This window comes from Ochotona curzoniae, unplaced genomic scaffold (genome assembly GCF_017591425.1).
Source record: "Ochotona curzoniae isolate NIBS_2020 unplaced genomic scaffold, NIBS_Ocur_1.0 contig_883, whole genome shotgun sequence".
In the NCBI taxonomy this organism is placed as follows: Eukaryota; Metazoa; Chordata; class Mammalia; order Lagomorpha; family Ochotonidae; genus Ochotona; species Ochotona curzoniae.
Window position 1 is genome coordinate 72851016 of NW_024466599.1, and position 20859 is coordinate 72871874.

Consider the following 20859-nt stretch of genomic DNA (forward strand, 5'->3'; position numbering starts at 1 on the left):
CTCCTTCCTATTCCCTCCTTCCCTCCATCCCTTCCTTCCTTCCTTCCTTTCTTCCTTCCTTCCTTCCTTCCTTCCTTCCATCCTTCCTTCTTGTTTGTTTTTTTGGGTTGCTTTATGCAGAAGGTTGGACTCATAGGTGCCCAGAATCTCCCTAGTATCCACCAGCCCCCTCCTGCCACCACCACTGGCAGGGATAGTGGTGCAGAAGTGACGCTGGGCTGATGTTAGATCCAGATGAGGAGAATAGGAGAAAAACTAACATGAAGCTTGCTCTTCAACTCAGCCTTCCAGTGAAACCCTTTTCTTTGATATGTAGCTGTCACCAAAGACTTAAATACAGGTTACTGCTGCGTGCATTTATCTACAGTTTTCAGTTTAATTTGCCTTCAGGTCAAACCCAGGAGGAGGAAAACAGAAAAAAAAATGTAGAAAACTTCTTATACTGAGTTGATATTTAGTTCCCATCTCAGATAACGTGCGATTTTTAAGATTTAGAGACCCTCACCAGCTGTTTGCCACACTGACCTATTTTTTTGTTGCATTCAGGGCAATATCAGGATGGAATTCTTGTGCTTTGGAGTGCCACTTGTTAATGTTTGCACACCTACCACTTGGCACACAACCTGCAATGTAATAGATAACCCTAACCTTTGCATAAGTGAAATGAGTAAAATATGAAATGTGAAATCCATCAGTTCTCTAGCAAACTCATAGTTATTTTGCAAATAAAGGGTATTTCCAAATTAATGCAAACTTTTTTCAATGATCTCTTTGAAGGTTTTTCCATGTGTATGGATTGCCAAGTTTTTCTTACACAAAATAAACTGTTTAATTCCATTTCTAAGATCATTTTGTACTGTCCTGGGATTTGGCCCAGACACAGTTTACCACTCAGATGCCATGGACTCAAAGTTGACTGGTTTTTTGCTCTGATCCCTGCTGAACCTCAGCATATTTCCCAACACTGTCCACCGCAAAGTCAGAGCCAAGTGCACAGCACTGGCATGTGAGATCAGAGCTGGCCTTCTATTCTGACTCTTAGGACTCAGTCTAGCGTATACACACACCAGCCCAGTTTTCCTACTTAGGTGAGGTGGCTCCTGTTCTTAAAGGTGCACCCCAGTCCTTTTTGCTTTCAGATTCTAGTTGACATACTCGTTGCTTCTTTGCCGGGCAGCCTTGTTGAGAACAAAAGCATCCTTTGCCTTCTTGGAATGTTTATTTCATCAAATATTATAATTTGACTAATATGTTTCACAGAGCCTTCCCCCGTTATTAGCACCAACAAGAATTTATTTTTGTGGTTTAGCCTTTGGGAAATGATGAATTTGTTTAATAGACTGGTAATTACCCAGCTCAAAAGTGATCATTAGAATTCCTTTTTATTTGATTACTATATATCACCAAACCCAGAGTCCATTTATCACCAGCTGCATCCATTAATTCAGCTTTGCTTGTCCTTGACGAAGACTCCTGGATTTTTCACTCTGAATCTAAGAATTAACCAAAGGGATATGCCTTCAATATACCAAATTTAAATTCTCAGATTTACTTGGAAAGCATCATTTTTTAAACGGTTTGGTTTGCAATTTTTATTGTATTAGAATATTTCCCACAGAAGCCATATCTAAAGAAAAGGGATGGTGCAGAAAGAGAGACTGGGAGAAAAATGAGATGGAGGAAAGGAGAGGGGAGGGGGGAAGAGATAAAGAGAGAGAACCCACCTGTTGGTCAATTGCCCAGTTGGAAAGGATCAAACCTCATAGCTGAGAACTCAGTGTGGGTATCCAGTGGGAGTAGATGAAGCACAATTACATCACAGCTACTGCTACTTCCAAGGGTTGGCGTTAGCAGGTAGCTGGAGTCGGAAACTGAAATCACGTGTGAAACCCAGAGCCTCTTACGTGGGACGTGGTCATCTAAACCAGTAAGCTAAACACTTGTCCCAGAAGTGCATTTTGTTGTTGTTGGGGTTTGGGGTTATCGTCAGCTTTCCAAGTAGCACGGTGATACAAATATAGCTTAGCAGGAGCTATGAGACAATGCTTTGTAAGTAATCGGACACATTTCCATTCCTGCTCATCTGATGGGAAGCCTAAGTGCCCATGACCCCCCGGGCACTTAGGAGAGCTCTTTCTAAGGTGTTTCCACATTCAAAAACAGAAAATTTACTCAGAATGCTGAGCTCTGCAGTAGAGCAAACGTGTGTGGTGCAGAGAGCAAGCACAAGGCATTCATTGAAGATCACCAACATTAGAATCACTGAGTCCAAGGTCACTTGATCAGATTTCCTATAGAAGATGAATCAGAGCTTGTTGGCCTGGAATTCCTGTGTGCTCTGGCTAACATTAGAGAAATGAAGAGGGAACGATCTTGCTGTGTCGTGTCTACCGTGTCTACAACCTAAACGTGTGTTCCTTTTCTTCTTGTCTCCCGGCACCTGCAGTTTACCGAGGTTTCTGGGCGGTTCTGATGCTCCTGGGGGTAGTCGCTGTGGTGACCGCAAGCTTTCTGATCGTCTGTGCAGCCCCCTTTGCCAGCCACTTTCTCTATAAAGCTGGGGGAGGCTCATACATTGCTGCAGGTGAGTACTGCGCAACGAGTGTGCTGTGCTGCCATGCCTTCCCGCCATATGATCACAATTTCCAAAACAGATTCAGTGTCAGTCTTCTAGTAGTGGGATCAGTGCAAGGTCTGCATACAGTGATTCTTGAGCGCTCAGAGTATGTCAGAGATTTTCTGGGGACGACCTAGTCTCCATGTGTCAACATGTATGTCCTGTTAACAGTCATTGCCCATTGCAGTCCCATTACATGCTGAGAAAGTCAAGTCTTAGAGGTGAACACTCTTGCAGTATCAGCTCATTCTCAGGTGTGCAAGATAATTTTTATCTTTTATATTAATTGAGTATAGATAAGAGTAAATCATATCTCATAGTAATGTCTTAGGATATAGATACATTTTTGTGTGTGCTCTTATTTCTTTTTCTTTTTTTTTAATGATTTATTTATTTATTTGAAGGGTAGTGTCACAGGGTTGGGGAAGAGAGAGAGAGATCTTTCATTCACTGCTTTACTCCACAAATGGTTGCCATGGCTGGGGCTTGGAGGAGCCAACTGCTTCATTCAGGTCTGCTGTGTGGATGCAGGGGTCTGAGCTCTGCTGCCATATTCTGCTGGTTTTCCATGCACCTTAAATAGAGCAGTATAAAAAGTGGATAAAGCTAGGACTCCAGCTGGCTCCTCTGCGGGATGCTGGCATTGCAAGTGGTGACTTCATCTATCCACTAAGCCTCAAAGGCAGATAAGATAACCCTGTCATGGTGTTTCTTGATGACTCTGCACCATGATTTCTTTATCATGGGTAGGGCAATCATCTTTTTCTGTATCATCACTTTTCAATTTTCTTAATTATTGTTCATACGCTTTACAGAAACACATGCACCTCTCTGTAAAACTTATGTTTATTCTAGTCAGCTTGCCAACTATTCTTTCCGATTACTGCTAAAATGATCAATGGTGAAAATACAATAACCAAGTAGGTGAAACTTGTTTTTTTTTTTTTTTAAGTCTTTTTAGTTAAGAAGCAACCCAGACAGCTTACTTGAAAACTTAAACACAAGGCTTTTGCTTGTAAATATAATGAAGTTGATGAACTTCTATATCAGCGTGACCGACTTGAACAGCATGTGGCCCGTGTCCCTGGAGCATCAGCTCGGAAAGGCCATGCTGCTGGGAGAGATGGTTGGGAGAATGAAAGGAAAGGAGCAGAATTGTAGCTGCCCTGTCATGACAGCCATTGTACAGCCAGCTCGCAACCTACTCACATCAAGGATTAGCTAACAAAACTCTCTGTGTAATACTGTGCAGAGGGAATAAGAGGAATAGCCAGACATACTTATTTTGTTTAAAGGACTTAAAAAAACTCCCTCTGAGAAGAGCCTATGTTAGCCTACTTCCTCGTGGTTCTTATTTCAGCTTTGTTCTTTCATTGGATCTACCTGTTCAATATTTTTAATGGTCACTTTATGGAGATGTGATTCACATTGCATGCAAGTTACCATTTTGAAATGGATAAGTTAGTGTTTCTTGTCAGTGCACTCAGATATCGTCACTGTCTGACTTCAGAGTGTATTTCATCCCATCCCAGAGAAGCATTGGCCCTCTGCTCCCACACCTGCTGTTCTGAGAAACCCCATGTTAGCCTCCATGGCTTTACCACTTCTGGATAGTTCACATAAAAGGAATCATGTAATGTGTGGCTTTTCCCAACTGGCTTCTGTATTCTATGTCTCATGACGTGAACTCTAAATGCTTTAATCTGTAGTCCTGTGACACCAATCCCTGAAATCCCTTAAAACTGACCATCACCTTTGCCAATACTTTTTCTCCTCCAAACCACACTCTTCCCTTGTCTCATCAAGGTTCTGCATTGAATGCCGATGGGATAATAGTGCCACTCTTCTATATGTATCAGTATCTTGTGTTTTGTAATGTCTTCTTCATGTTTTTAATCTCAGTTCATTGACATGGAGAAAACGCAGTGGCAGATTTTTAGTACTAACGCTTTATGGACACACAGCTGTTATAAGTTCAAAAGTGCTTTGATCCTGCATTTGATGCTATGAAAGAATTGTATATACGTGTATGTATTTTTGAGCAATTGTTGGCTATTTGTCCAGCTTATAATTTGTGAAAGAAAGGCATAAAGCCAATGGATTCTGTGAGACAGAGAACTCTGCAGAGGCGTCTGATACATGCCATGCACTCCTTTGTCAGAGATGATCCATTGATCCTCTCTTGTTGATGAATCTTTCATGCCCTTGAGATCATGCCCAGTCAGTACTTCAAACAAAAGCCTCTTCTTGGAAGCGCTTAAGTGTCTAAAGTATCTGGAAGCCCAGTTGGCAAGGCACTAAATTAGATGAGCGTGATAGTTCCTTTAAACTTGACTATTTTTAAAAAAGATTGATTTTATTTTTCATTTGAAAGAAATACAAAGATAGAGACAGAGAGACACGGGATACAGAGAATTCTCTCTCTCTGGTTTCTCCCCAAAGGTCCACAACAGCCACAGCTTGGCCTGTCTGAAGCTGGGGGACAGGAGCATTTTCTGGGTCTCCAACAAGGCTTCAAGGGACCCAAGGCCTTGGGCCATCCTCTACTGCTTTCCTAGACAATAAGAAAGGAGCTGAATTGAAAGTGAAGCATCTGGAAGTGGAGCCAGTGCCCAAACAGGATGCCAAAAATGCAGGTGGAGGATTAATATGCAAAGCTACCATGGCAACCTCTAAATTTTAATTTTACTTTTCATCATATGACATGATTCTATATTGCTTGTATATTATCATTTATTTCCTAGGAACAGAGAGAAGGGTGCTGTTGCAAGAGATATTACACTGTTCTTTATTATTTTCACTTTGAACAGGAAACGTGGTGTACTCAGGGAAAACTAGAATTTGCAATTTACTAATAGTTTCCATCGTGAAACGCAAATCTCTTCAACCAAAACAACATCCTTAAATTTGAACACTTAATAACAGAGAATACTAAGTCTGTTATTGTCTATGATTACTACTCAAAACTGAAAGTGAAAAGTTACATTATTCTATAAGAATATGAAGAAATACAGAGTATCTTTTTGTCTAAGATGTGTCATCCAGCCAAGTTTATTTGCCATGCCTTTAATTCAGAACCATTCAGTAGAAAGTCGTTGAGTGAGTGAAATGAAATCAATCTAGAGTGTTTTCCTTGGGTGGATTTTGTATTTGCACAATAAAGGGATATCATGCTATCTGCCAAGTATTCCCAAATTCCTTTCTTTTTAGGGCTTATGGCATCATTCCCTGTCCGGCTCACCCATCTCCTGCCTTGTGCCAGTACACTGTGCTCTGCTGGCTAGAAACAGGTGCTGCCTAGGCTCGGGGAGGCTGTGCCTGCTTTGTCAATGCCACAAACACGACTGGATGCTCTTTCTCTATTTGGACAGATGGCCTTAGGGAAGGGCAGTCACATTCCAAATGGTCGCTACTGGGCCAGAGTACATGGAAGGATGCTTTGGTATGAGCCAGAAGAGTGTTTCGGGGTATTTCGTGTTTGGCAGAGGGCACTGATATCACAGCTGTTGGGTCTGAGTCAGGGTGAAGCCCTTTGTATTCTCCCTGCTGGGATCACATGCTCAGAGAGGGGAATGAAGAGAAGGTGTTACTCTACCCCGCACATGGGCAGGCATGAACGCCCTTGACAAAGTTTGCAAAAGAATGAAAGCAAATGATAAACTAATTTTGGTGCTAAGAGTTTTGAAATCTGTGTATATGAGAACCGGCAAAAAATTCATGGGAAATTTGATTGTTGGAAGTCTCTACAGAGCTTTCAAAACTGTTTTGCCTTAAAATAAACTTACCTTAGCTTTCAATTTCTTCTGGGAGCCTTTCGTAGTACCTTTCCCTTCCTTAGGAAGGCTGGACCTCCAGCAGTGGGTTAGTTCTGGGCAGAGTATGTTAATTCTCATGATGTTACGACTAAGATCTCAAGTTTTAGAGAGCCATCACACACCTCTGTATGCCTTTACATTTGTTACCTCCTGACCCTATGCTATCAGATGTGACAGCAAAGACACAGAAAGAGCTGGAATGATGTAGGTGGGATATTTTTGCTTTCTAAGTATCTATGTTACTTAAAAGGCAGAATTACAGAAAGAGAGAGAATTTTCCATCCACTAACTCACTCTTTAAATAACTACAGTGGCCAGAGCTGGACCAGTCCACAACTGGCAGTCAGGCCTCCCATGTAGCCGAAGGTACCCAAGAACTTTGGTTGTCCTCTGCTGCTTTTCTGAGCCATTTATCAGAGAGCTGGATCAGAAAGGGAGCAGCCAGGACTAGAATGGGTATCCATATGTGATGCTGGCAGCCGCAGGTGGAGGATAAGTTTGATCTCTCCCTGGGATGTTCTTACTATGTAGATTATGTGAAAAAGATTTGAATATTCCTGGTCCTTGGGCAACGTGACGTCATGAGAGAAACTGCGCATGCGTAGGGATTTGACTATGTGAGGGAAAACAGTGATGTAGAAGAGACATAGAAACTGGAAGTCCTCATTTTGTTAGTACTTTCAGGCGGAAATATTTTTCTGCTTCCATTGGCGCATTTTCCTGGATGTCTGCTGAGTTTTTCTCTGACAGTGTACTCACCCAGGGCACAAGCCTGCAGAGTCCCTGCACCACTCTCTTCTCCTCTCTAGACCCTGGGCTGGAGTTGACATGGACACTTCTTGACCCATAAGGTTAGAGGAATTGTTGGAGGTGAGGGAACCCATGCATGCAATGTGAGTTAGGCCTTTAGGATCTGAAGGAGGCAGAGCAGCTGTGTTCTTCCTGCAGGTGCCCATCCGCTCTACCCTATTCTGTGTCCCCAGTGTGTGCTGCTGGCCTTCCAAGTTCATGGGTGAACTGTTTTCACCTGCCAGTGATGTGGACAGAGGAGCTGGAAAGAGTTGCATACATCCACTGCAGGGTCAAAGCACCCCATTTTTAAAAAAGCAAATCCTCTCTTGGTAGGAGTTAACTTTTTAAAAGTAAGGTTGTGGGGGAGCCTGCAGAAAAACCAGTGTAAGAAATGTGAGTGTGAATAAAGGCAATAAAATGTCCCCATCCTCTCTTGTCCAGCAGGCTAGAGTGACTCAGAAGGAAGTGGAATTGGTGGGATTTTTTTTCCCTTGCTCCATTCAAAAAGATCAAGCACTTTGAGAGTTGCTCACTAGTAAACTGATTTAGTTTCAGGGAGTTTTCAGATATAGGAGATGACAAGATTGTTTCTGGCCTCTGAGCCACACTGCTGGCCTGGAATGAGATGTCACAGTAGAAAGCCATGAGGAAAGTGCACCTGTTTTCAGCTCAGCTCCCACGGTATGCATATTGTTGACTTGCTTTCCTCATGTGGCATAGGGAAGGATTTAATTTCTTTGCAAATATCTCCTTTCGTGACACATTAAATAGTTGCTTTGCTCAGAGATAGCTAGAAGGGATGAAGGAGTTCGATACTGCTTTCTTCAATAAATTCTGTGACTTTTTTTTTCTCCTTGAAATCTTATTGTTTCTCCCTTTGCACTTTCTACATGGAAAGGGGCCACATTAAGTAGAATTGACTCACCTGGATGTCTATAAACCTGTGCTGAGAAATGACCATATAGACTTACGCCAATCCTAGAAAGCAGTTATGCCCTGCACATGTAAAGGGCTGGTAGAGAGGCGTGGAGCTTGGCTCCAATGGAAACTTGCAACAGCAAATGTTCTTAAAATGAGTAAACATGTGTCTGGATTCACCTTGTATCCTTTGGCAAAATGTGTGACAATGAGACTGCGGGCTGACTGGTGCCACCTGGTGGAATGCCCTGGTAAGACATCAGGGCGGGCATTGGAAGTGACCAGAACTGAAGCTTTTTATGGTAGCCTTGTTCTTTTGTCTCTTGGCCAAGCCCCCAAATAGTCCAGTCACATGAAGGAAACTTTGATGAGTCAGAAGAAGGTTTTGGAGAGTGATCTGTGAGTCGTTAGCAGGAGTTCATGTCAAAGCTTAGTAATAGAGATGACAACAACAACAGCAAAAAGCCAGTTCCTTGTAGGTGCTTGACATGTTCCAGGCATTGTTCTAGTTCTAATTCTTTAGGATGATTTCTCGTGTCTACTTTCTGATATATTTTGTTAAGTTAGCTGACATATGTTGTTGAGGGAAAGAACCAAGGAAGCCACCCAGGACTCGCGTATAAGGTGTTTAAGTGCATTAAATGTGTAGTTCTCCAGCTAGTCAGCTTCCGAGGAGGGATTTGAACAGGGGCAGTCAGAATCCTGTACTTGCCAATCAGTTTCTGTCTGCTGAAGGACGAGTATTCACCATGAGCACTGCCGAATGGCACTGTTTCTCAGACTAGAGCCCTACCGACGCATACAGATGGATGAAACCACATGCTCATTCTCTGTTAAAATCATTTCTCCATTGAGTCGAGTAAGCAGAAAGTTTAATCCTGAAAATCATAATGCCAATCTAAGAAAGTTATAATAGTTTAAGAAATTCAATGCATATTGCACAGATTCAGTTGCTAAAAATATGGGTCCAGAACATGAAAGGGAAGAGGAAATGAATGCGTTTGAACATAGCATGATGTGCACCCAGCAAAGCACATTTGACATCAGAAAGGCGTGACTAAGACGAATGCTACTTCAGAAAGACTGGGGAGACATCACTGGGAGACAAGTACCAGAAAGTGAAAGTCATTATTACATCAATGACGTTGACCAATGTTGGTTTTGTAATTTCTGGTCATAGTTGTAAGAAATAGCATATTCATGTAAAGAAGAATTACTACAGAAACATAAACTATTTTAAAAGATTTAGCTAATTTTCCCAGAGAGTTTGTTTTTTTTTTTCTTAATTGAATGTCATAAAATGTATAAGACTTATTTGAAATTTATTTGAATGTAATAAAAAGCACTGCTCTTTAGCAAATGTAGAATTGGTAAATTGCCTCTTTTCCTGCACATCTTGTGCTGGAAACATGTCGGACTGTTGGTCTCTTGAGTGGGTTTGTGAGAGCAGGTAAGCTTGCCTATGTTGTAAAAATGGGCATATGAGGGGCCTGTGATGTGCTCCTGTGGGTCAAGCTGCCACCTGTGTTACTGGCACCCTCTGTAATTGCCAGGTTAAATCCCGTTACTGCACTTCACATCCACTTTCTTGTTAATGCGCCTGGGAAAGCAGTGGAGGAAGGTCCACAACTGTGAGTTCCCATGTGGGAGTGCTAGAAGCCCTGGGCTCCTGCCTTCAGCCTGGCCCCAGCCCTGGCTGCTGGGGCCATTTATCTAGTGAATTGGAAGATGGAAAATTCTCTCTCTCGTTCTCTCTCACTCTCATTCTCTCTTGCTAGCTCTCTTCCTCTGTATCTCTCCCTGTTGCTCCCTCTCTCTGTAACTGCCTTTTAAATAAACAAATTAAAAAAAAATTTTTTAAAGTGCAAGTGTATGTGAATAACCCTCCATTTAGCAGTCCTCCTCACCTGAAGGGGGCGTATTCCAAAACCTCCAGGGGAAGCCTGAAGCTGCACACAGTGCCAACCCACACAGTATTTTGTCCTTCTACATACAGGCCTATGAGAAAGCTTAATTTGTAACATACGCAAAGTAAGAGACAAGCAAAAAAGCAACAAAGCTAACACTAAAGTATTACCATTGATACACTGTAGGAAAAGATATTTAAAACATCTGATTGACCTGCTTATTGAACAGTCTGGTTAATATTGTCAGAGCACAGCTGGCTGCAGGGTAGCCAAGGGTCAAGGGCGGTGAGGATGTGACAGAAGCTGTAGACACCATCTCACGTCTTGCTGGGAGTCTTCTCTGAAAGAGGGGGCTCAGCCAGTCCACTGGCATGTTCTCCATCGCTGGTCACAGCTTGAGGACACTGTGATGCCATCATGAGGCGCTCGGTCATGCACAGAAGCTGTTAGAAGAGCCCAGCTCGTTCTCCCTGCTGGTGATTTGGGATCCTTTAGGTTGAAGCTGAAATGCCCTGTGTGTATCACAGTGACAGCTCTTTTCCCAAAGAAGTCCCAGGGGAAAAGCAGTGCAGAAGAGAGTCATCGTTTTGGCTCCGAGGGGTGGGACCAGTTTACTGGCTTTCATTTTGTGACCATGATTCATAATACTCGTTTCTGTAATTATTTCTACATATTTCTCATAATGCACAGTGAAAATTAAATGAAGGAAGAAACTGAAAACTGCTCTCCACGAAGCAGTCCCTGTCCTGCAAGCACGTGGAAATCTTAATCTCCCAGGGCATGTCACGGAATGATTGTCAAAAGTTTTGCCTAGAAAACAAATGTGTGACGAAAATAAGGCGGTGGGTTTTTTCTTTCACTTTTTCTTCAACTTTTTTTATTAATATAAAAAGAACAGATCTCATATTTCATAGATATAATTCTAAGAAGATACATACATTCCTTTATTTTGCCCCTCTGGTTTTTTCAATAACAAACATTCAATTTACTTCATAATTGCAGGCTCAGTGCACCACTAGCCATGATGTTAAACAAGTGGAAAGACCACTGTTGCACAAAAACACATGGACTCTATGTAATAATCCAATTGTAACCTATCAGTTTCATTCTTATGCATTTGTTTTGTATTCTGTATTACTAGTACCTATCAGACCATGCATATATTTGTGTTTTGGGGGACTGACTTATTTAACTAAGCATAAAAGTATCCAGTTGCATCCATTTTGTTTCCAAAAAAAAATGGGATTTTATTGTATTTATAGTTGAGTAGTATTCCATCCTTTTTATATACCAAGTTTTATTTAGTCAGTAATCAGTTGATAGACATCTGGGTCAATTCTATACCTTAGCTAGTGTGAATTGAGCTGCTATAAACAGGTGTGTGCATGTCACTTTTTCATATGTTGATTTGATTTGATTTGGGTAAACTCTCAGCATTAGAATGGCTGCGTCATTTGACAGGACGATTATCGGATTTCTGAAGAAGAGCCACAGTATCTTGCTGAATGGTTGCACTAGCTCACGTTCCCGCCAACAGTGTATTAGGGTACTTTTCCCCCACATCCTCAGAGAACTTTATTTCTTTTTTAGGTTTTTGAATGATAGTCGTTACAACTAGAATGAGGTGAAACCTCACTGCCAAAAAAGTAAACTCTCAGACTTAGCAGGGCTGCTATGGAATTGGGATGGGAAAGAAGAGACAGCCTTCAGCAGATGCACTTCAACTCCACTGCAGCGCCAATAAGACACAGGACCATTTAAGTTTATCTAAAGAAATGCTCTCCATCATTTAAAAGCTGTAGGTATCACATCGCTGTATTCCATAGTAACATATTCCACAGTCGGTGAAAGCTGCAAGTTAGAAGCAGCACCAGTGCTCGGCAGGACATGAATGAATAAACGAGTCGTGGTATGCTCATACAATGGGATATTACTCATCCGTAAGAGGGGTGGATGACTAATATATGTACCCACGTGGATCAATTCTGACATTATGATGAGTCAAACCAGCAAGAAATGAAAGGCTGCCCACTGCTATGGTGAACTAGGCTCTGGTGATATTCATGGATGCTTTATGGAGAGTAAAAAGATATTTAAGAACCACTCTGAGTGGTGAAAGTGTTAACGGGGTTGGGGCCGTCCTGAGGTTCACGTTCGTTAAAACTCATCAAATTGTACATTTGAAACTCGTATACTTTATTGTTGTAAAGTACACATCACTTAAAACGCTAGAAGATAAAACGACACTGGGAAAACTCTCAGGTCTCATGTAATATCTTTCAGCTCTAGGCATGGGGTAATTTAAGCATATCTATGTGAAGATGATCTGCATAGCACCTCCTGGAGCTCCTTACGCAGACACTGTCGGTCATGCTGTTCAGAGTCGCTACGTAGACTGATGGGAGTCACTCATGACAGCGTCCACAGTGACTCGCTAGTTCTGATAATAAATACACATCATCTCCTTCGCTCCAACACAGAGCCTTCTGTATTTAGCATGCTTACTCAAACCCTACCTTTTCTTCCCCCCGGTTTTAAACGTTGCAGCAACTCTCTCCTGCTTTTCCAAGCAGTTCCACCTAGAAAAGCCATCTGTCTCCAGGCTTCCTTGGAAGATTTTCTCAACTGCAGGATGTCTCAGAATTGTTTTCAGGTTAATGTGTGTCCACAGCTGTTGGGTGTTTCATCTGAGCTGAGCCACAGGCTAAATGTTCCACCTTGCTAGACAATTAACTGTTGCGGACTCTCCTCTCCTGGATACACAGAGTAGCCCGAGCCTATCATGCCTGAAGTTTAATGATGCTTACACTCTAGTTCTGCACAAATGCCCTTGGGTGCGCATCCCCCAAATAGAGAAAGGCCTTTTTCTTTCTGTTCCTAATTCACTTTTCTCCTTCACTTCTTTCAGACCGTATCTTATTGATGGTGGAATTCTATGGCCATCCTTATACCCTTTGAAGGGTAAAATGCTCTACCACTCAATTTATCACAAAGCCTAGTAAAACATCTCTAACTTGATTGCACAGTTCTTCCCCAAGTAAATTCTCATTTCCTATGACTCACTTGGTTTAAGCACATTTAAAAGCAATTTAGTTATGTTTAAGTAGTTAAAGATCAAGATTATCATTGCATGGAGCTGAACTTTTATTTTTAAATACATGTAGATGCGCTTCCAAGCAAGAATACAGGAGGTGGACAGCTGGGAACCTTTTTACAAAAGAACATTTTCGTCTCTCTGGCTAAACGTCCTCCACTTGAGATGTAGTTTCAATATGGTTTTTTTTTTTTTTTTGTAATAAACAGATCTTTACATGTGCCTTTGTCATCTGCTGTTTTTCTGAAATATTGATAATATGGAATTTAACCTCTCAGTCATGCCCTTGGCCTTGGGTGAATCTGTGTTTTTGTTTCCATAATTTGATTGCTTCCATCTTAGTTTATTTTCAACAATTGCCTTTCTAGCTGACATTGGTGACCAAGTTTTATGTGGATTTTTTTTTTCCCACAAAAATACTTGCAAATTGAATTCAGGACATTCAAAGGAAAAAGCTTTCAACTTTGTAAGGACATCCATGCATGGTTATCAGTGTACGTGATTTCTCCACAGGCTGCCGATAAATAGAGATTCAACGTCTTCTTCATGTGACCCAATTGTTTGTTGGTCATAAGTCTTCACAGACTTTGGGGCAAAGCTTATTTCTTCAGTGGGCACTTTCATGGGTTTTTGTTTTATTTTGTTCTTGCTTTCTCAATTAAAAAAAATTATTTGGGAATGTATAATTTTATCAATTAGAAAATATATCAATATGTTGCTGATGTAATGTTGGGGCTTTTAATTGATCGGGATGATACTCTGCCAGCTCTACCTTCAGACCAGAGATGGTCTCCCCAGGAAACCAGTGAACTTGTCTGGACAATAAGACGCTGGACTTTATACTTGGTAGATGCTTGCAATGAAAGAATCTCAACTGAATTTGAACTGTGGTGATGCAACAAGGTGGAGGAATCCACCATGGGGGGTGTTTGGGAGGGGTGGGGGGAATCCCAATGCCTGTAAAGCTGTGTCACATAATGCAATGTAATCAATAAAAAAATTATTTGGGAATTTATAATTTTATCAATTATAAAATATAAAGCATAAATAAAGTGTATGAGGTTATAAAATATAATTGATAAAGTTTATAAAAATTAATTTAAAAAGCTGTGCCTTCAAAATAGATAACCAACTTTAAATACAGTTCTATTCAAAAATGCAAGACAGGGCTCCCTGAATGTTCGTGTTTTACATTCCAGCTGTAATAACTGGGACAAATGGATTGAATATTGCTCATTTGTGACTGAGGTCAGTTATCATTTGTTTTATCAAGAGTCTAAAAACATCCAGGGATGACAAGGAGCAGTTTCCTCTGGGAGTAGTTTTGCCCCAGCGATGACATTTCACTACAGATGGGACAGATCAGGGACTCTGTTGGGTATGCCCTGGCTGAGCCAGACACGTGGTCTTCCCAACACACATGGCCACAGGTTTCCACTCCACTTTTGCCGTGCAGTGATTCCTTCTGTCCGTCTTTCAGATACCATGGATTTTACATAGAAGTTGCACGGCTTTCACCCACAGTTTCTTCTGCTTTTTTTCTAACTCTACCAATAATGCTGTATACCCCAACGGCATCCTTAACTGTGCCTTGTACTTCATTTTAGTGCCACTTGGGTCTCCATCAGACCAGAACAATTTGTTTGACCTTCAGAATCTTGATTCTCTTGAAAAGTATAGACCTGTGATTTTGTAGGATGGTCTTGAATTTGGTTTGTTTGATGTTTTCCATGATTGGGTTCAGACTCTGCATTTTTTGGCCGCAACATCATGTCCGTGGCTCTGTATTTTCCGCTGCACTTCATCAGGTGATGTGTGGCATGGATTTGTCACGGCATGGGTGAGGTTAACTTTGATCATTTGAATAAAGCAGCACTTGCTGTGTTTCTTTAGTATAAAGTTACACTTTCCCCCTGTAATTGATGACTATTTCATGGGAAGAGATTTCGAGCTTATGTAAATATCCAATGTTTCATCCACTAGTTTATGAATCCACTTTTGTTTCTTGCTTCAATTGCAATGTAAATGCTTGCCAAAGAGAAATTTCCTAATTCTACCATTTTCTCTAAAATTACAAGCTTGTTCTCTAAGAAAAAAATCTTTTTTATTTCCTTATTTTTTTTCATTCACTTATTTGCATTACTGTGAGTTCCTGTTTTATTCAGTGAGATGATGTCACGCTACCATTATTTATTTGATGATCAAATTGTGTCTGTTTGGGTTATGGGGATGCTTCATCAGGCTGGTCCCTTCAACACTTCGTTATTCTTTTAAAAAGTTTTTGCCTTCTTGTGTGTAGGATGCTCTGGGCTCTTAGAGTACTTCGTGTCACAAGGTATAGTTATGCACTTCCGTGAGAAGTGTTGTCTCCTCTCATTTAGAAGTCAAGATCTGGCTGCTTGATGTGGCAAAGCTTTTGGGAGTGCTGACGTTCCCAGATCTTCTTAGGAGATGAGTTTGGAAATATGTCCCAGCATACACAAGCATATGCATTTGAATACACACATGTGGATGTCTTTATTCTCTAATATCTATTGATAGATTAGTTAGTCATTTGAAAACCTCTTGTCCCAGCTTTCCTCTGAATAACTTTGTAACTCAATTTTCTGGCAGCGAAACACCCAAGCCCCACTCCTTTTAATGCTGTGATTTTTGGGGTTCAGGGCACCTGCATGTGTGCGGCAACATTCTGAGTCCTTCTCTCACCACATACCCCATTCAAGTAAGCCCATGATAAATTCCTGTTAACATGTCAGCTAGAATTTATGCTTTAATTGAAATAGTTCCCCCATGTTATTTCACTTCTTCTACACTCTCCCTCTTTCCCTCTCCTTATCCACCTACATCCAGAATCAAATACACAACCAAGGCAATGTAACTGCTACAGGGGCACAGGCTGAGCCCACAGATGAGGCATATGTCATATACTGATCTGACGCAATGATGTTGACTATAACTTCTTCAGATACTGAACAAGTTCCTAGTGATAGAAATACTGGAATTCATTGCCATAGGAAGTGGTTCCTCTTTAAAGATTAGTCATATTTAAATATGTCACTTTCCCATATTTTTATAGGGAAATTTTCAAGATTATGTTGTCTGTGATTTCAATAAAAATTTTATTTTATGCACTTGAAAGGCAGAGTTGGAGTGGGATGTAGAGAGAGATGGAGATCTTCATTTGCTGGTTGACTCACCAAATGGCTGCAACTTCCTGGGCAGGGGCAGGCTGAAGCCAGGAGCCAGAAACTTCAGCTGTGCCTCCTGTGTTTGTGCAGAGATCCCAAGAGTTGAAACAAGAGCAGCCAGGACTTGACCTGGTATCCATATTGAATGCTGGCATTGTAAGTAGCACCTGAGCTCATTATGCAACAACTCCAGCACCAAGGATCACTTGCATGGATAATTTCTTTTTCTTTTCTTTTTTAAAGAAATAGATATTTGTTTTCGTTGGAAAGTCAGATTTACATAGAAAAAGAGAAACAGAGAGAAAGATCCATGTGCTGGTTCACTCCCCAAGTGGCCACAATGGCTAGAGCTGAGCTGATCCAAAGCCAGGAGCCGGGAACTACTTCTGGGTCTTCCATGTAGCTGCAGGATCTCAAGGGTTTGGACCACCCTATAATGATTTCTCAGGCCACAAACAGCAGCCAGGGTACATAGTGGTGCCCGTATGGGATTCTGGCACATGCAATGCGAGACTTTAGCCCCAGAGCCGATCCTCATGATTACTTTCAATGTGCTTTCTTTTGCTACTCATTTCAACAGTGGGTTTCATAATTTTTTAGAAATTCCTTTGAAGTTATTGGTCTTTCCACAAATGCAATTTCCATTTTTTAGCAAAAATATCTAAAGGCACAAGAGATCCATATGATGACAGGAAGAAAAAAAAAGCACATCAACCAATAATGTAAAGTTTTGCATGGTTTTTTGCATAAAGCAAATGCTATTATGCAAATGCTTTGGCCAAATCTTTACATTAACAGAAAACATTGTCCTTGTAATTGGTTAAAGAAAATGTATTGAACACCTTAAAGTTGTGCGACAGTGCACGGCCTGGCCATATTGTCAGATTCTGAGGCATGGCTCTGCAAGGCATCTGGGCTATGGATTAGTATTTCTCTATGACAGAGTTGTTGTTCAGTAGTTTTGTTGCTGTATTATGGGTGCATTTACATTGGCAGATCACAGTATAAAGTACTTTGTTGTGAGTGAAGCATCCACCTTGACTCTACCTTGCAGCATCACTAGAATCATGATTAAAAGAAAGTTGAAACTCCAGTACTGACACCTTGGACATATTTATGAGCCCTTCTTCTGTGTTCACTTCTCAAGATTCTCATGAAATTGATGGACCATCCAGAGAGGGTATTTAAAATACTATAGGAGCACAACGAATGGGAAGAGCATGATCAATGGCTGGATTAACAGGTGCCCCCTTCTGCCAAAGTGCCTCTTTCTGCTCCTACTCACCTGAGGTTGCCTACATTTCTGACATTGTGGCAATTAGAGAGGGAAGTGTTTGACCCTACTGCTTCACCCCACTCATTCAACAGGTATAATAGATCATTGGCATATTTGGATAGACTTTTCAGAGAATTAGCATGCACCCTCAATTCTGTTTTGCTTTGGGGCAGATCTGAGGCTCTTGATCTACATGGTTGGTGTAGGTGCAGCCTATCATTGCATTAGTAAGTCACCACAACTACCTGCACATCAGTGTGAAGGCGTTTTACTCTCTTCTGGCCACAGAAAAATCATACTTACATGCCAGTATGGATTCTTGGCATGTTTTGGAAGTTTCGGGATTCCTGAATCTTTTCTGTTGTATCACTGATGGATGTCTAAGATCCAGTATTGCATAGCATGATGCTTATTTTAATGACTCCAGCAATGATTTGAGCTAGTCCATGGAATGAATGAACAATTGTCATGCTGCCTTCTAGATAGTCATTAAGCGTTCTACCCCCGTCTTTCCCTCCCTGCTTCCTTTCTCTTATTTTTATTTCATAAACCTCTTGATCCCCAATCTGTGGTTCTCTATACAACAGACTCTTTTATCATTAAGACAATGCTTCCATTATGCATGATCCTTCTTGAATATATATATTATATATAACATATAATTATATATGTATATATGTATATATAATTATATATGTATATTTCAGTTAGGCATCCTGTATGCAATTCTATGTCAACTCAGAGCTGCTTTTATCTGGTGTTCACCAAGACTTTCTCTCTCTCTCATGTATATATTTAATTCCAGCACTAGTTAGCTGTGATATACGCAGAGTCAAAAAATCAGCTTTGAAAACCACTAGCTCTGGCTCCATGTGCTTAAAACCAGAGAGTAAGAGTGCTTGTTTCATTGGGTTTTGTGTGTGTTAAGTGACGCAATACCTTGCAGAACTCATTCCCAATTAGACACACTGTAAGAAATGCTAGAATATAGACTGTACAGAGGTCTGGGGCCTTTGCTGTGTTCACATACACCTGGTATAGTCTGTGGCACTTAGAGAATACTCAACAGATGCTTGTCAGCTGCAGCTGATGTCCTATAGCTGTAGCCTCCTCCCCGATGCTCCTGAATAACCAGGGGCTGGATAGACTGCACTTGACCTAATTGCAAATATGTTTTTAGAGGTAGCTTCTTGGGCAAATGGTTGGTTGAGTCGACTGTTCTGGAAAAGGCTAACGGTCTCCTGCTTGTTTTCCTCAGGAATCCTGTTTTCCATGGTGGTGTTGCTGTACGTGATCTGGGTCCAGGCTGTGGCCGACATAGAAGGCTACAAAAACATGAAAATGCAAGATTGCTTGGATTTCCATCCTTCTGTTCTGTATGGCTGGTCATTTTTCCTGGCGCCGGCTGGGATCTTCTTCTCTTTGCTAGCCGGATTACTATTTCTCATTGTTGGACGGCACATTCAGATCCATCACTAATCAAACTGTTGCCTCTGGTATTTTCTTGAGAAATTTAAAACACAGTGTATTTGTTTTGTTTTGTTTTTTCATTTTTGTTTCAATGATCCCAGCATGGTTCTAGTGGACGTATCTTATAAGTTGCCATTTGATTGAACAATTTTACTAGTGGTTTACCCTGTGATGAAGGTCCTAGGATCTCTTCAGAAAGCAGCGTACTTCTTATCCCAGTGTTGTCAAGGACCTAACCCTTCAGGGAGCTGAGAGGTGGCTCTGCCTTTCACAGCACCTTGCAAAGTCCTGTTGACAGTATGATGATCTTTGCCTGGGCAAAATAAAATTTGGTTTCAAGTCTTCTTGGCGCAGTCTCTTCTGCTCTTAACTGAAAAATAAACTCTGGAGAATAATTAAGAATTGAAGCCAAACAGCACAAAGCATTCACTCCCTTTCTTTTCCCTGCACATCCATAGCCACATACATATTCACAGACCACTGTGAGCAAATGATTTATTCTTTAAAAATACACAGCAATTGGCATGCTGTGGGTGGGAGATGGTTACAATGGGCCACAACAGCTTTTTCTGCTTTCTTAGTTTGGTTAACTAAACTGCATGGTTACATAAATGTTAAACTAAATTTAAACAGAAAATATCTACACTAAATTATACATAATGCTGACTAGATTTTTAGGAACTTAATGTAGGTTAATTGTATAATGTAATACAGCTTAAAATATATAAAAACCAAGTCCCTGAACTTTTAACATAATTGTATTCAATATTTTTAAATTCCCATTTAAAAAATTATATTGCTAAGATGTTCAGCATGTGAAAATTTATTAATGAAATGTGCTTTTAATATTCTCTAGCTATAAACTTTCAAAATACTTCCATATGAGGGTTATAATAGCCTTTTATGAAAAGACTCTGGAATATTAGAGATTTTATAGCTTTTACTTCTTCTGACCATTTGAGTCCCTTAATTTTTGTTTCTTAGTCTCTCCATTGTTACCGTAGGCGTATTAACATTTACTGATCTGAAGTATCCTTTAACCTCATGGGAGATTTCATGAGGAAAAGAAGTCGTCAATTGTTCACTTAGACATTTTGCATTTTAAAGATTCTCCTTTGGCAGTAACACCGAGAGACCTATGTCATTTTGTGTCCTGGAAACTTCCACCATGGACAAAATCAATGGAAGAGAGCAACTGCACAGCTGGTAAGCTTTCTTGGAGGTGGCCTGCTCCAGTCCGCAGTGGTGAGAGCCGCAGACGCAGCTCGGAGGCAGAGGAATGACCCGCCTTGAAGGATCTTTGGCATGGATGGACTCTGGCTTTCCTGCACCTGCTCCTGTGATGCAGTGGTTGCTGAGGTCTGTTGTGCATGTCCGGGATAATCCAAGGAAAAAAAAGAATTATGGGTTCTTTTAGGCACAGTGATTGCAATATTAAGTTATAGCACACCGTTAAGTTTTCCAGACGAGGCTAGATGTATTTGATTAGCTCATGTCCTCTGTAAATACAGTTCTTCAGTGTAGATCTTTGGCATGGGATCGTTTTCTGATACACTGAGAGCCATTGATATTTCAGATACAAACTGCACTTAGTAATGGTGTAAACATTTGTTCATTGCAGACAGTTGCCTTAACTTTCTAACACTTGTATGCAGCTGCTATATATTTAACCTAAAGCAATTAGTAGAATAGCCGATATAGATGACATTTTTACACAGACACACCTTGGAAGTATTTTGTCGTTGCAACACATCAAGCAGATTATTTTCAAAGTTGTTTCTT

General features: G+C 40.9%; 1 protein-coding gene across 1 annotated transcript in view; it reads left to right on the forward strand.

Annotated features, from left to right (window-relative positions):
• TMEM182 (transmembrane protein 182) overlaps nt 1-19481 on the forward strand; it is a 48108-nt gene extending 28627 nt beyond the window's left edge. Inside the window, exons 4-5 of the mRNA XM_040994149.1 lie at nt 2447-2584; nt 18866-19481. Coding sequence (XP_040850083.1) covers nt 2447-2584; nt 18866-19086 — 359 coding nt within the window. The 3' untranslated portion in view covers nt 19087-19481. The remainder of the gene's footprint in view (nt 1-2446; nt 2585-18865) is intronic.
• The last annotated feature ends 1378 nt before the right edge of the window (nt 19482-20859 follow it).